The sequence below is a fragment of the Sinohyriopsis cumingii genome, chromosome 6 (assembly GCF_028554795.1).
Source record: "Sinohyriopsis cumingii isolate HCF-2022 chromosome 6, ASM2855479v2, whole genome shotgun sequence".
NCBI classification, from domain to species: domain Eukaryota; kingdom Metazoa; phylum Mollusca; class Bivalvia; order Unionida; family Unionidae; genus Sinohyriopsis; species Sinohyriopsis cumingii.
In genome coordinates, this window is record NC_142966.1 from 56,855,665 (window position 1) to 56,869,850 (window position 14,186).

The 14,186-nt window shown below is 37.1% G+C and overlaps 1 protein-coding gene across 1 annotated transcript in view; it reads right to left on the bottom strand.

Moving 5' to 3' along the window:
* Nucleotides 1-14,186, bottom strand: part of LOC149797004 (uncharacterized) — a 76,896-nt gene that overhangs the window by 15,023 nt on the left and 47,687 nt on the right. The window contains exons 12-19 of the mRNA XM_089960692.1: nt 12,418-12,993; nt 11,239-11,361; nt 10,596-10,763; nt 9,343-9,426; nt 8,495-8,653; nt 7,813-8,095; nt 7,462-7,535; nt 6,578-6,770 (exon numbers count right to left, since the gene is read on the bottom strand). Of these exons, the coding sequence (XP_089816818.1) occupies nt 6,578-6,770; nt 7,462-7,535; nt 7,813-8,095; nt 8,495-8,653; nt 9,343-9,426; nt 10,596-10,763; nt 11,239-11,361; nt 12,418-12,993 (1,660 nt within the window). The remainder of the gene's footprint in view (nt 1-6,577; nt 6,771-7,461; nt 7,536-7,812; nt 8,096-8,494; nt 8,654-9,342; nt 9,427-10,595; nt 10,764-11,238; nt 11,362-12,417; nt 12,994-14,186) is intronic.

The following is a 14,186-nucleotide window of genomic DNA, read 5'->3' on the forward strand; positions in this document are numbered from 1 at the left end:
GATTCCCTGTAGAACTGAACCAAGGACTGAATTTGATGTTCGTGTACTCCGATGTGGTGGAGTATAACGTGGTGGGACACACCTCTGTGCCGTTACTGCGTGTCATTCCTTTCAAAGTGGATAGTACCACGACCAGTGACCAGGAAGGTGGAAACACCTATCACGTCCACCGGGAATTTGTGCATCCTCATTATTTGCCGGTCAGCAAGTCGTATTTGGACACGGTCAACATTGCTATAAAAGGAGATTTGGGACAAACTATTCCATTCACCAAAGGAAAAGTCACGGTGAAACTCCATTTTCGAAAACGGTTCTCTCACGACTCGTAAGTCATGTATCCAGTGTATCGAGGGGTTGCTCGACAGCGAGGACACGGTTTAGGAGATATGTTAAAATCGGCCTTTCATTCGGTGGCCCCGGTGTTGAAACCGATGGTGACACGCGGATTGCACGCCTTGAAAGATGCGGCACTGACGCAAGGCAAAGAATTTCTCCAAAATGTCATCATCGACAAACAAAACCCTAAAGAAGCCTTCATGACGGCAGGCAAAAATGTCTTGCTGCAAACAGGCAAAGACCTTTTGGGCCGACGCGAAACACCTATAAATGCCATGCACGCTACCGAGTCAGGCATTCAGCAAGGACAAGGCAGAAAGAGACGACGAAGAAAACACCCTTTCACCAGACTTCAAGCTAGAAAGGCAAAGAAAAGAAGAACCGTTCGAGACTTAGACGTTTTCGATTATTGAGACACAGCAACAAAAAAATGATGCACCGAGAGTCTTGCGCCTGTTCCAAGACGGAACTGGATCTGTTTGCCATGCCACCCACCATTGACGATGCAAGAATCCCAATGGGTGGAATTTCATCCCGTCTCCTCATTGACCGATTCCGCTCCCATCGAGTTTGAAATCAAAGGACAGCCCGAAGATTACATCGATTTGAATAGCAGTTACTTGTACTTGAAAGTCAAAGTTCAAGATAAGGATGGAAATGCTATAGACACTGAGCCAGTAGCTCCCGTCAACAATTTCATACATTCCTTGTTTAGCGGAGTGGACTTGTACTTGAATAACAAACTAGTCAGTAGCAGCATGGATACTTACCCTTATCGAGCGTAACTGGAAAATCTCTTGACGTACGGAATAGACGCCAAGAACACTCATCTCAATGCCTGTGTGGTATGGGAAGCTGATGATGCAGGCGAATTTGAAACATTCAAAACTGATACAGCCAAAGACCACAATGCGGGATTTGTAGAACGAAGAGACAGAATCAAAGACGGACACAGTTTAGAACTGATGGATCGTTTGCATTTGGACATGTGGTTGCAAGAAAAGTATTTGCTGAACGGGGTGGATGTCCGCCTGAGACTGAATCTCAGCAGTGCCGCTTTCCATTTAATAGCTGATAGTGACGATAATTACAAAACCAAAATCCAAGAAGCCAGACTCTACGTACGCCGTGTGGAAGTGTTACCTAAAGTGGGAAACGACATCAGTCAGACGTTGAGCAGAACGACCGCCAAGTATCCGATCCGACGCGTAGAAGTGAAAACCTTCACCATTCCTAGGGGACAGCGATCCATGATTGAAGATCATCTGTTCCAAGGACAGTTACCCAAACGTTTGATTGTTGGTATGGTCGAGAATACAGCCTTCAACGGACCTATCGCTAAAACTCCTTTCTACTTTCAACACTTTGACGTGTCCAAGATTGAAGTCAGTCGCGATGGCAAGACCTTGTGTACCCGACCTTTCGAACCTAACTTTGACAAGAAGAATTACTTGAGGTCGTACTTGTCGCTGTACGAAGCCACGGGACAGTTAGGAACCAACACCAGTCACGGCATTACGTATGAGGATTATGCAGGAGGCTAGCTTTGTGGGCTTTCGATTTCACTCCAGACCAAGGCAGCGACGAGGGACATTTCCACCCTATAAAATCTGGCCAGATTCGTGTGGAACTTCAGTTTGCAAAGCCACTGGACGAGACAGTGAACGTCATCCTGTATGCAGAATTCGATAATACCATAGAAATCAACAGTTTGATGGAAGACTGTTCTCCCTCTTTACCTAGTGGAGAAGCTTTGAAGATGGAATGTGAGGAGACCGTGGAAGGAGAATCTCAACACAAAGACGAAAAGGACATCGTGATCAAGTCGAGATGTCCAGAACAAGAACAGCAATTGGTCTCCTACTGTGCTACATACCTGGCAGACACAATTACGATATGGATGAAGCATGATTACTATGGATGTCAAAACATCAGTCAAGAAGAAAAATTCAACGAATATCTGGACGAAGCTTGGAGTCTGTTTAAAAAAGACGTGTTACGTTGGTGGTATAAAGACTTGCGTGAACATTTCTGTCCTCCATTAACGACTCGAGACATCCATTACATCAATGCCCTCTTTGACAAATTCAAAGAGAAAGTCGAGATCGAAATTGATCACTTATTATCAGCAAAAGAACATTTAGTGACTTATTTTGATCGTGATTTTTCTAGAAACGATGAGAAAGTAAATCGTTGATTTTGTGACTAGTATGCTTATTTTGTTGTCTTCAGCTAGGAAACGTAGTGTCCATCCATGATTCAATGACTTGCAACAGTGGAAATCACAATTTCATTCACAATGTTGCCAACCCTGTTTAAAGTAGAGTGTAAATTGAAAAAAAATGTTTGTCATTTGAAAAAATGTTTGATGTTATATTGTTGGATTATTGTTAAAAAAATGTTAGAGTTGTTGGTTAATGTTAAGTGATTTTGAATAAAAAATGTTGTGTTTTGAAAAAAATGCCTTTGTGGTTTGTTTGGTTATAAGAATGTTGATTTATGCTCTTTGACTTCTTAAAATCCCTCTCATGACACTCATTGAACGTTGCGGCTCGAAAACCGTAGAGGGATGTTTTCCTTCATGTCCGCGCTTTGACTTTAAGAACCGGGTTGTTTCCAGTCTAACTATCCAGTGTCGACTCATCCTCCTTCGAAGATGTGCTCCAAACTAGCTAAGCTAAACGAAGCCTACGTGAATTTGCATAGGGTCAGACACAGTCTGATACCGAAGCCAGAAGAGATAGAGAATGTGAGAATGTTAAAAGTTACTGAAGACCTGATAGAAGAGCTCTTCAGAGAAGAAGTGAACAGGGAGAAAGAAGAATGGACAGAGAAGTACAGACTTCAGAGACAGCAGCAGCAACAGCAACAACAACAGCAACAGCAGCAGCAACAGCAACCTGAACCTGACAGAGGCTTTGTCGATTGTCGTATCGACACCAAAGAGTTCTTCTTCTCTTTCCGAAGAAGCAGACCTATTGCCAGAAAGTCTATCCTCAGAGGACATCGCATTCTTAGAAACTAAAAGATTGCCATAGCAAACAAAAAAAAGACAAAAAAAACAGCCCTTTTCAGGGCTACCCAATACTCTAGAAAAGAAATAACCATCAATTTGCCAATGTGTGTAGGTAGAGTAGTGTGAATATAAACACTAACTCTTTTTTAATAGTAAGAGTGTATGTGTTTGTGTGTTTGTGTTTGTGTGTTTGTGTTTGTAACGGATGAAGTAGGTTGGTGTGGATAGATTAAGATGATGTTTTTTTGGTGTTTGAGGTGTAGGGAGAGTAGATTTTGGGGGTTTGATTGGATTGCTTTGCGTATGTGGATAGTCTATTGAAGTGATTAATGAAAAAAAAATTTTTAGAATAGGAATGGGTAGTATAAAAAAGTGAGTGAGTGTTTCTTTTAGGTCCGCGCGTTGTTTTGGTCATGATCTAGGTAAGATCAATTTTATGTTTTTTAGGGGGATGTTTTCCTTCACGTCCGCGCTTTCACTATAAATTGAAACTCGCTGGGCAGTCTAGCTACCCTTGTTGATTGATCAACACCAGAATGAATAGCAGAATAAGCAAACTTCTTGAACTCCAGATACATCTGGAATATGTCAGGCGCCTGTTAAATGAACTGGCCGCGGAGGCTATAGTAGAAGAGGAAAGAATAAAGAAGGAAGAGCAGGAGAGAAGACAGAGGGAAGAGGAGGAAAAGAAAATAGGAGAGAGGATGTCGTACAATATTCCAGAGACAGAGGATTGGGGTGCTGAAGCGAATCATCCTCCCTCTGCGCTCCCAAGAAGAAAGGTGAAAGGAGACTGGGGAAGAAGATGCGTGTGTGGCGCCAGGCCAGGAAGGTGCCATCATTAGATAGGTGCATCTGGAGTTCAAAAACAAACAGCCCTTTTAAGGGCTACCCAATACTCTAGAAAAGAAATAACCATCAATTTGCCAATGTGTGTAGGTAGAGTAGTGTGAATATAAACTCTCACTCTTTTTTTTAGTGTGAGGGTATGTGTTTGCGTGTTTGTGTTTGTAAGCACTCAAGTACGTGGGTGTGAATAGTAGATTATGGGTTTGTTTATTGTTTCTTAGCGTATGTGGAGAGTATAGTTCGGGTTTTGTAACCTTTCATGTATGATTGTGTGGATAGTAGATTATGGATTTTGTTTTAATGATTTGCGTGTGTAAATAGTAGATGTGGCGTTTGTTGATTGCTGGTTCACGTATGTGGATAGTAGATTATATGACATGAGAAAGTAGGGGGATGTTTTCCTTCACGTCCGCGCGTTGTTTGGTCATGATCTAGGTGAGATCAATTTTATGTCTTAGGGGGATGTTTTCAATCACGTCCGCGCTTTAAGTACAAAACTAACAGTGTTTGCCATTGGAGCCCATTCTACGGAATAAGCAAACAAGAAGATGCCAGCAGCTTCAGCTTTGTATAACAACCTTATGGGAAGTTGGTATTGGATGGTGGATGGATTGAATGTAGCAGAAAGGCTTGAACAGGAATGGAGGCATGCAGTGACAAAAGACTTCGTCTCAAGACAAGTAACCAGCCTCCACTTAGCCATCAATATTGTAAAAGAAATGATAGAGGATGAGGAGAAGAGAATAAGAGGTTTAATTAACGCACCGTATGTTAAAGTGGGTAAGTTGAAAGAAGCCATAGTTTATGTGACGAGTGTAAGGTGTTATTTAGAAGACATTCTAGAATGGACAGATTGGTCTTTTGTGAAGTGGGGCTTAGACAAGCTTAAGAAAGCCGAAGAAGTAATGAGAAATGTGCTGACCGAAGAGGTCAAGAAGATCAAAGAAAAGTGGTCAAAGGAAAGAAAAGAAGAAGAAAATAGAAAGAAAAAGGAAGAACTAGAGAAACTAAACTCAAACTGGATGAAAATCCAAGAGAAGTTCCGAGCCATGGGTCACCCGGACTGGATGCCGGAAACAGAAAAGAAGAAGAAGAAAGGAATGATGGAAAAAATAAGAGGATGGTGGAAGAAGTTAAGGAGTTAGAAGAAGAAGAAGAAAAAACCCAAAGGCCCTTTTCAGGGCCACCCATATTTCTCGAAAAGAGAATGACTTTCCATTGCCTACCCCTTTATAAAAATTTTTTTTTTAAAAAAATCCCATGTTCAATTCCCCTTGTCCCTAAAGTAGTTTTTTTTTCTAACATGTTCAATTCCCCTTTGTCCCTAGACAAACCCAAACTCTATTCCCATGTTCAATTCCCCTTGTCCCTAGACAGACCCAAACTCTATTCCCCATGTTCAATTGCCTTTGTCCCTAGAATCGATATTTTTTTTTCCATTGTTCGAATGCCTTTGTCGCTAAAATCAATATTTCCTTTTTTTTCCTTTCTCCAATGTTAAATTCCATTGTCGCTAATCTTACCCAGGGTTTTTTGCTCATGTTAAATTTCCATTGTCGCTAATCTTACCCAGGGTGGTTAATGTTAAATTTCCATTGTCGCTAATCTTACCCAGGGGGTGTTTTTAATGCTAATTCCCATTGTCGCTAATCTCACCCCTTATACTACTTATCTTAGACGTTGTTGTTTTGGATTGTCTATTGCACCCGAAAATGTGCAGAATGGTAAAAATCGGACTCTTTTTTCCTGTTGGACCCATCATTTTTGTGTCTTGGCAACTTTTAACTTCAAATCTCAAAGTTACCCTACTTTTTGCAACGATTCACCTGTCCATGTGCAGTTTGAACCAATTAGCTTTAGGTCTGAGGCCAAAATGTCTAAATTCCGAACACAAACTCCGGCTCCGAAAACAGGTAATTTTTAGACATCAAAATTCGGATCTCAAACATTATATTCTTCCAGGTGTCAAGTGCAATGAGAGTACAAATTCTACACTGCTTGGTATCAATGAAAAGGTAAATCTGTCTACTTTTCTGTAATACCACACACAGTAGTGTATCGTAAACGATGTTGGCGATATAGAACTTGCAAGTATGGTATAACCTCATGACGCGTAAACGTGGCACACGTGGTTAATGAGTTATAGACGTTTGGGGAAGAATCGTATCACGCACATGCTTACCAAATATAGCGCCTTTACTTATAATATATGCGTTTTTACTAATCTGCGAAACCAAGTATGTAGACGCAAATGTGACAAAACTATGACAGAATGGAGTAACGTAAACATAACCGTTGAGTTCAGGTGCTAAGGATACTTCAATCTGGATTCTGCATTGGCTTGAACTTATTGCATGAAATTATTAAACTTTTTACCTGTTGTTTCTATCAAATGGTCAAAATATTTCTTGTCTCTGAACAGCTCCTCTAGTAAAATTCGGAGCCTATAATCGCCATACTGGCTCGAGGAGCTGACACCTGTCCTTGTGAACATCCTATCCTTTATATCTGTGTATCCTTTATCCTCCAGTAGGCTTTTGTCAAATGTCATCGCACGAGTTTGATTATCCTGTAAACATACAGAGATGGAGGATTGTTGTCACAGATATATATATATATATATATATATATATATATATATATATATATATATATATATATATATATATATATATATATATATATGTGTGTGTGTGTGTGTGTGTGTAAACATGCACCAGTATATACTTACATGCGTTCAATATCTTTTAAGCTAAATTTAACTGCTATTACAGAATGATTACATAGCAAAGAAGATAAAGAAACGAAGTTTGAGCTAGGCTTCACTTTAATTTTCCACTGTATGAGAATTCGTAACTCATCATTCCACTTTACATTATGAGGCACTCGAATATATTCCAAAGATGATCATGTTCTTCCAAGTTATTTCTAATTCAATTTGACTTATTGTGAAAATAAATTCCAGTTCATTAATTATGCAAGAATAACGATAATATAGCGTTGCTAAATTCAAACATTATCTTCAGCAAAGTACAAATAATCCGAACTCTCACTCGTTATAGCTTTTCTGGAGTACTAAATTTTGATTGTTATGCTAGAAAACGTTAAGCTATCGTTATGTTACAAACCTATAACATTACTACAACTTGGTCTACTGATCGTTAACTCCGTGTAATTTTTACGACTAGTTAGTGATTAAAATCTAGAGCATATATGAATTGGATCTGGTATTTTCCCTTTAGTATAGGTGTATGTCATACCTGATCGTAATAATGATCTGTCTTTTCACCAGCAGCACGGTCCTGCAAATCACCCCTTGCATGAAGATCATTTCCTGTAAAGCGTAAAATTACATAGATGCAAAAACACTTTCAATATCAACAAAAACAGCCAATTTATTTTATCGCCACATAGTGTGGATACTGCTTTTAAAAAATCATGTCCAATTTGGTTCGAAAAGCTCAGACGCGCTCAGACAAGAAGATCTATTATTAACGTAAGCTACAATAGATGTAATTGTGGGGTTTTTTTTACTTTTCAGGAAGCGATTGAAGGAAAGATATGAACAAATCTTATACTGAAGGGAATATAACATCCAATGAATTACTTACGCATTTTATGTTTATTCATGAGCATATGTTGTTCATTTAGACTATGCAGGACTTTTGTGTCCTTTTCCAGCCCCTGTTGGAACATTTTCAGATGTTTCGGATCCATAGAAACAGCGCCGACTGATCTGTGATAAGGACCGGTGCCATGTCTTCCTGAAGCCCTCAGCGGTATGCCGGACGACCATCGAGGACCGTGCCTTACGTGCATTTTGACCAGTGGTTTCAGCTGGACATGTTCTCCATTAATTCTATGTTCTTCACCATCCTCCACCTTTGGCTGCACCTGAAATATTAATATTAGCAGCTTACTTTTATAATTGAAATGATACAACCTAATCTCAAATGAAAATTCTGGTTTTCAGGAGAAAAAGTTACCGCCAATATGTCACATCACTAATACCACATAAAACAGAGCAGATGAGTTGATTATTGACTGCTTTCATTGCTGAGATTTATCGATATTTCTGCTTTGTAAGGCGTCAAATATAGGTATTTATTTTTTTTTGTTAGGTGTGACCTCACCACTTGACCCAGCTTTGATAACATTGTTTTCTTCAACATCTCCCAGACAAAAAAAAATCAAAATGCACTCATTCTAAAATTCATTAATCTGACATTTCTGTTTTACGGGAGTTATAAAAACTTTACATATATTATAAGATCATGGAGTTCGTGTCCATACCGTATTGGAATCTGAATGAACCCAGGCTTGTTTTGTCTTCCCACTCACAGGTACTCTCATGGGTAAATCGTTAGACGTTGACCCTCCTCTTTTCTTGTGTCTTCTAAACAGTCTGTCTCGCAACTTCTTCCTTATGGCCGATGTTATGTCTCTCCGACCCTACAATTCGATTGCAAGAATGATAAAAACATTATCTTGTATAAACGAATGTCAGTGCAACAAATATTTACGAACGACTGGTTAAATAATATTTCTTTCATATAACATCATGAATTCAGAAGTCACAATTAGCGCTAGTTTTATATAAATAATTGCCGTTTCTTATACGTTAGGTACAGCCCTAGTACCTCTAATCGAGCCTTCCACAATGGTCAGCTTCAGTAACCATCATCATCTCATATTTAGTCAGAATCTGACTTGTCCTTCATTTTGTCTGCCTATTTAATTGCTTTACCTCTTGTATATTACCAACACGTTTACCATGACGAAGGTTACGGTCTAAGATAGGGTGCACTCTATTTGAAAGCTATTTCTACTGATTTGTATTTATTCATAATAGTATATAGATATACCAAAAAGTTTTTAATTTATGTTCGAAATTACCCAAGTCAAATTGTGTTTCCCCAAACATTTAGAAGAATATTTTAAAATAGGCCATATATCTTTACTTAATCTAAAGGTACTTAAATCATATTAAACATTACAAAGTAATACAATACAAATTGAACATATTATGAAATGTGTACAGCATATATTCTCTATATGCACATGATTATTGACACGAATAGTGTTATTCAAAGGATTATACTTTATTTTCATTGTCAGGCATTACTATTATGCTTACATACCGTTCTCCTTAATTCAGATAATTCTGAAATGTCCATGGGTAAGATCTTCATTTCATCGCGAACGTCGAAAGCAACTGTTCTTACCTGCAAAACAACACTTCGTACAATTAATCTTATGACAATGGATTTTAGTATTGTGGAGACAACAAGAGCTTTAGTCTGAGGTTGTTGAGAAATGAAACAAGTAGCACAGGCGTGCACAGCTAAAATATTATAGCAATCAAACTTCGATTAGAAAAATTCTAAGCTATATCATACTCATTAAGATACATTATTAAAGATGCAAAACGTTTATGGTACGTACAATCATCGAAACATAAATCATATTTTACACTTATAAAATCGTAGACATTTTCGCTATTGCTGTCAGTCGACGTGCAGAGAGCATGAAATAAAATATCACTCTCTTAATAACACATTCAACCTCGTCCAACAGATTGACCTAGGTGGTTTTTCATACAATAATGCAGTTTCAGGCAAAACACCTCAAAGAATCTCTATATCTATTTTATACAACAATGCTTTTAGATGCGGGAAAGAGATGGTTATATTTTAAGAAGATAAGCAGACAAAATATGAATCATGCGGCCATCAGTAATTCTAATCAATACCTGGAATCATAAATCGATAGACGAGCTCGCAAGTTTGAGGTAAAAGATTGCTGTCAAAACTAATACTATTGCACCATTTTTGCAAATCTGTAGTTCTTTGCACATTATGGATCCAGATACTAAAATATTGCCAGGGCTAGTGGACCCGGGACTCATTATGCATCAGTTATTTCTACTGTATAATATGCATTATTGTCAAAATTGATGTATATGTTTGCCTATCAAATATATCCATAAGAATGCATATATATATATATATATATATATATATATATATATATATATATATATATATATATATATATATATATATATATATATATATATATATATATATAAAGCTGATTATACAAAATTAATATTTTATCGAAAGCTTACCAGTTACAATTAATGTATGCAAACATTACTTTACAAACGAAAATAAAAAATAACCTTCTGTTTAATTATATCGTGCTTTGGTAAGTTCCAAAATTGTGATTATTCATGGCAAGACCTTGTGTATTAGGGACCAACATTTCGTGACCAATGACATGGTCTTTATTATAATTAGGGCTTGCATTTCAACCTTTAATCGATTGATGTGCCACGGTTGTTCGACCGAATAGAAATCATAACTTCTTTAGTTTTAATTTAGGAACCTACAATGTTTTCCTTTTTGGGGTCACGAGTAGATGGTACATTGGAAGTTCGTCGTGAAGACGATGGCCGTTTGCCGCTGATACTGTTATTGTCAATATTGTCATCCAACGCTGCTAACTCTCCTTCCACCTCTGTCTGCTTGGTGGGTCCAAACGGATCATCGTGATAACCCTAGCGTAAAATAAAATTTTATTTTATTTTTCAACAATCATGTTACACCTTGACTAAATACTCAGCCGTTTTACTATATGATAATCCACAATCATGTTACACCTTGACTAAAGCCTCAGTCGTTTTACTATATGATACTCCAAACTAATTACAAATACATTTAGGTAAATGTAACAAAATGCATCATAAAAACACACTTTAAGATTAAAATTAAAACTTTGTCGTCTCTCTTTGTAAGGATTGGCAGAAAGAAACGACATATAGTATATACGAAATTGTATTTATTGACAATAGTTCTATTTATTCTCCTACCTGTTAGCTTTTGGTTCTAGCATTTTATATTCCTGTAATACCAGTTTTCAAGAACTATTTTTTCAGCTTGTTCTTCTAGCAGAGAACACAAAGAAATTAATATCGTATATGTGCATATGCGCGGCACGAAACAAAGTGTCAATGATGACAAATGATCACTTACACCAATAAGCCGTCCCTTTTTGTTCCTCTTGAGTCTGGGAATGCTAAATATGTTACCTATCTGCTTCCTTATCCTTACTTTGCCAGTGTGAGGATCAAATACAACGGTTCCATCTGACTTTCTCTGTAATAAAGATTGACGAAATAAAAATGCCCAATCTTTATTAGATAATCACCGAAAGTCAACAGCCCTTACGTCAACCGAGATATAATATTTTTATTTAGGCTTCATAAATAAGACCTGAATATATGTAAATCGTTTGAACAGATTCAAGAGCTTGGAAGTAAAAGGCAAGAAGAGCTGGATAAAGTTACCTCGCTGCCGATCATGCTTCTACATTGTATTCTATTACATTTCTTAGCCAAGAGGGCAATAATGCAACGTGCATAATTAAGTAAACGATCGCTGTAAAAGAAAGATATTAAAAAGGGGTTATAAAGATCCTTCAATACGACAGAGCACAAATATGTGTATATTAGTATGTGTCTGTATTTAAACTCTGCGACGGGGAGCCATACATAATACATGTTAAGTAATGTGTGTTTGAAATTATAAGGGATAAACTAATCCTAATATGCACCATCCAACTTTTCACCAACAAGTGTATAGACCTCTATGAGTATTTTAGTGATCTGATTTACCATCATTCAGCTTCAAAGAAAAATAAAATAATAACTTTCATTCTATATCAGTGAGGTTTAAGGCAGATATGCAATACTAATTGGCAGTAGGAGAATTAAAATGTGGACACTTGAACTAATGTCAAGCTTGGAATATCGTAGATCTGATTTGATTAAGCTTTAAAAAAATATACACAACGTCTTAATCTTTTTGGTAGCCTTTATGTAGTTAAGGTGTTCACTTTAACGCACGGGATGTCAGGAATCTGGGAATGTCCATATTTAGTAAAACACAAATTGAGCGAACGAGCGAATAAATGATCGGGCATGTTATGTTCAACATTGATCAATTATTTACATTAATCAATTACTCATGCGCTGGACTGGCAAGTATGACCCAACAGTTAGTCTTCATAAAAAATGAGCACATAACTATGACTTAAATAACACTGATTTACAGATGCATAAAAGCAGGTATTCATGAACGAAAAAGAAAATGTTCGATGCATGTTTCCCACAGAGGTGAAGATAAATATAAACATGGAATTAATATACTCACAATGATTTTTCCTTCTTCATTCCTCTCAAAAACTGGTCTAAGGTTGCCATGTTTATCTTGAAGGCTGTTATATATGAATTCCTGCTGATCCTCTGTTAACTGAAGATCTATATATGTTTCGTCGTCGTCCCCTACGCCACTGTCTGTCTCTGTTGAACATGAATCGTAAGATCCTTCTCCAACCTCCATAGTTGTATTTCTGTCTTTTTTCTTGTTCTGTCTCGCCTCCTTTACGCGAAGTAAGGTTACCTCTTTCTTACAGGAATCCGCATTATTCAGGACATTATTTGAACCGTGGATCGTGTCAGTGACATTATGTACACCTGTTTCATCATTGTCCACTGTCTCTTTTCTAGTGCCTTTCCCATGGGCACCATCGTGTCTTTCTTCTCGTCTTACCATATTATCAGTATCAGCATTAACGTGCATTTTCGTTGCGTCCTCTATTTTGGAAACATCCGAAACGTCATCGGTGCCACTTCTCGTTTCTTTACCTATTACATTTGGCCCGGCACCATCCTCTGCACCAATCAGAATATCGATCTCAGCTGTTGGCGACAAGGTCTTGAAGTCGTACTAAGAAAATGATATTGTAAATCAAGAAAATTTATGTTTACTTTGAAAAAGAAGGGAAAAAATTAACTTACGGCCTCGTTTAGTAATTGAAACCTCTAAAATTTTCATCCATAAAATGTTGTCTCATATCTTATGTAACCTTTCTAGTCTACTTTTATACTTATAATAACAGCTTTATTAGTAAGTAGAACTAAACATTACAGACAAAACAATATAGACATTAAAAAATAACAGAAAATGCCGAGACGAACACAACCGAACAATCAACTTTCGCAGAATTACGCAAATGTGGCATTAGCCGTAGAGGGGATAAAACCTGAAAAATTAGTCTAGAATCTTGCAATGAAAACACATATTAGAGAGACATGTATTAATAATTGTGGTCTTTGTCTACAAAAATGTAGGTTATATTATTGACAAACATGGACAAACTTTAGGCAAGTGTGTTTGTATTTGAAAGTGACGTCTGTTACTGATTGGTAACTGAAGCGGGGAGAAATGGTAAACATCAATATTTTAATTCCCACAAATTCCTATTATACAATAATAGATATTTTTATGTTGGTTGTTGCAAGCAGTTATCATTTTCAGAAGAGATATTTACAAAGGCCTCCAGCATCATTGATGTCGTTTTTCTTTGGCTGCAGGCTTTGGGGTGAATCGTTTTTCTTGGAGATGATAACACTTTATATTAGACGAAATGATCATTCAAAAATTGAATATATGACTTTTAAGGTTTCTGATATTCCTTAACAGTAATAATGAGAAAGCACTTTATAATTTTTTTAATAATTAACAACACAAAATGTGAACCCATTTAACATGACAACAAAACAGGGGATTCTCAGTTTATTAGTTACTACTAATATATATTTAATTAATAAATAGTGTTACTTATTCCCTGTTAACTATATCCTTTCAACGTTCATTCGAAGCCAAAATAGGGACAAAGAAAAGAGAAACAAGACAGGTGGACCAGCAGAGGGAGTAAAAGACGGACCAAAGCTACATTCATTCTCTGGTCAAAATATTTTTATATATACTTCAATAAATGTGTCATTGTTTTCGATGCTCCTAACATATAACATCAGTTTCACGTTAAGTTTATTATAATAACATTATGTAATATTGAAAGTATAACATTTATACAATATATAAAACACGAATCAACAACAATGACAAAACCGACAGCA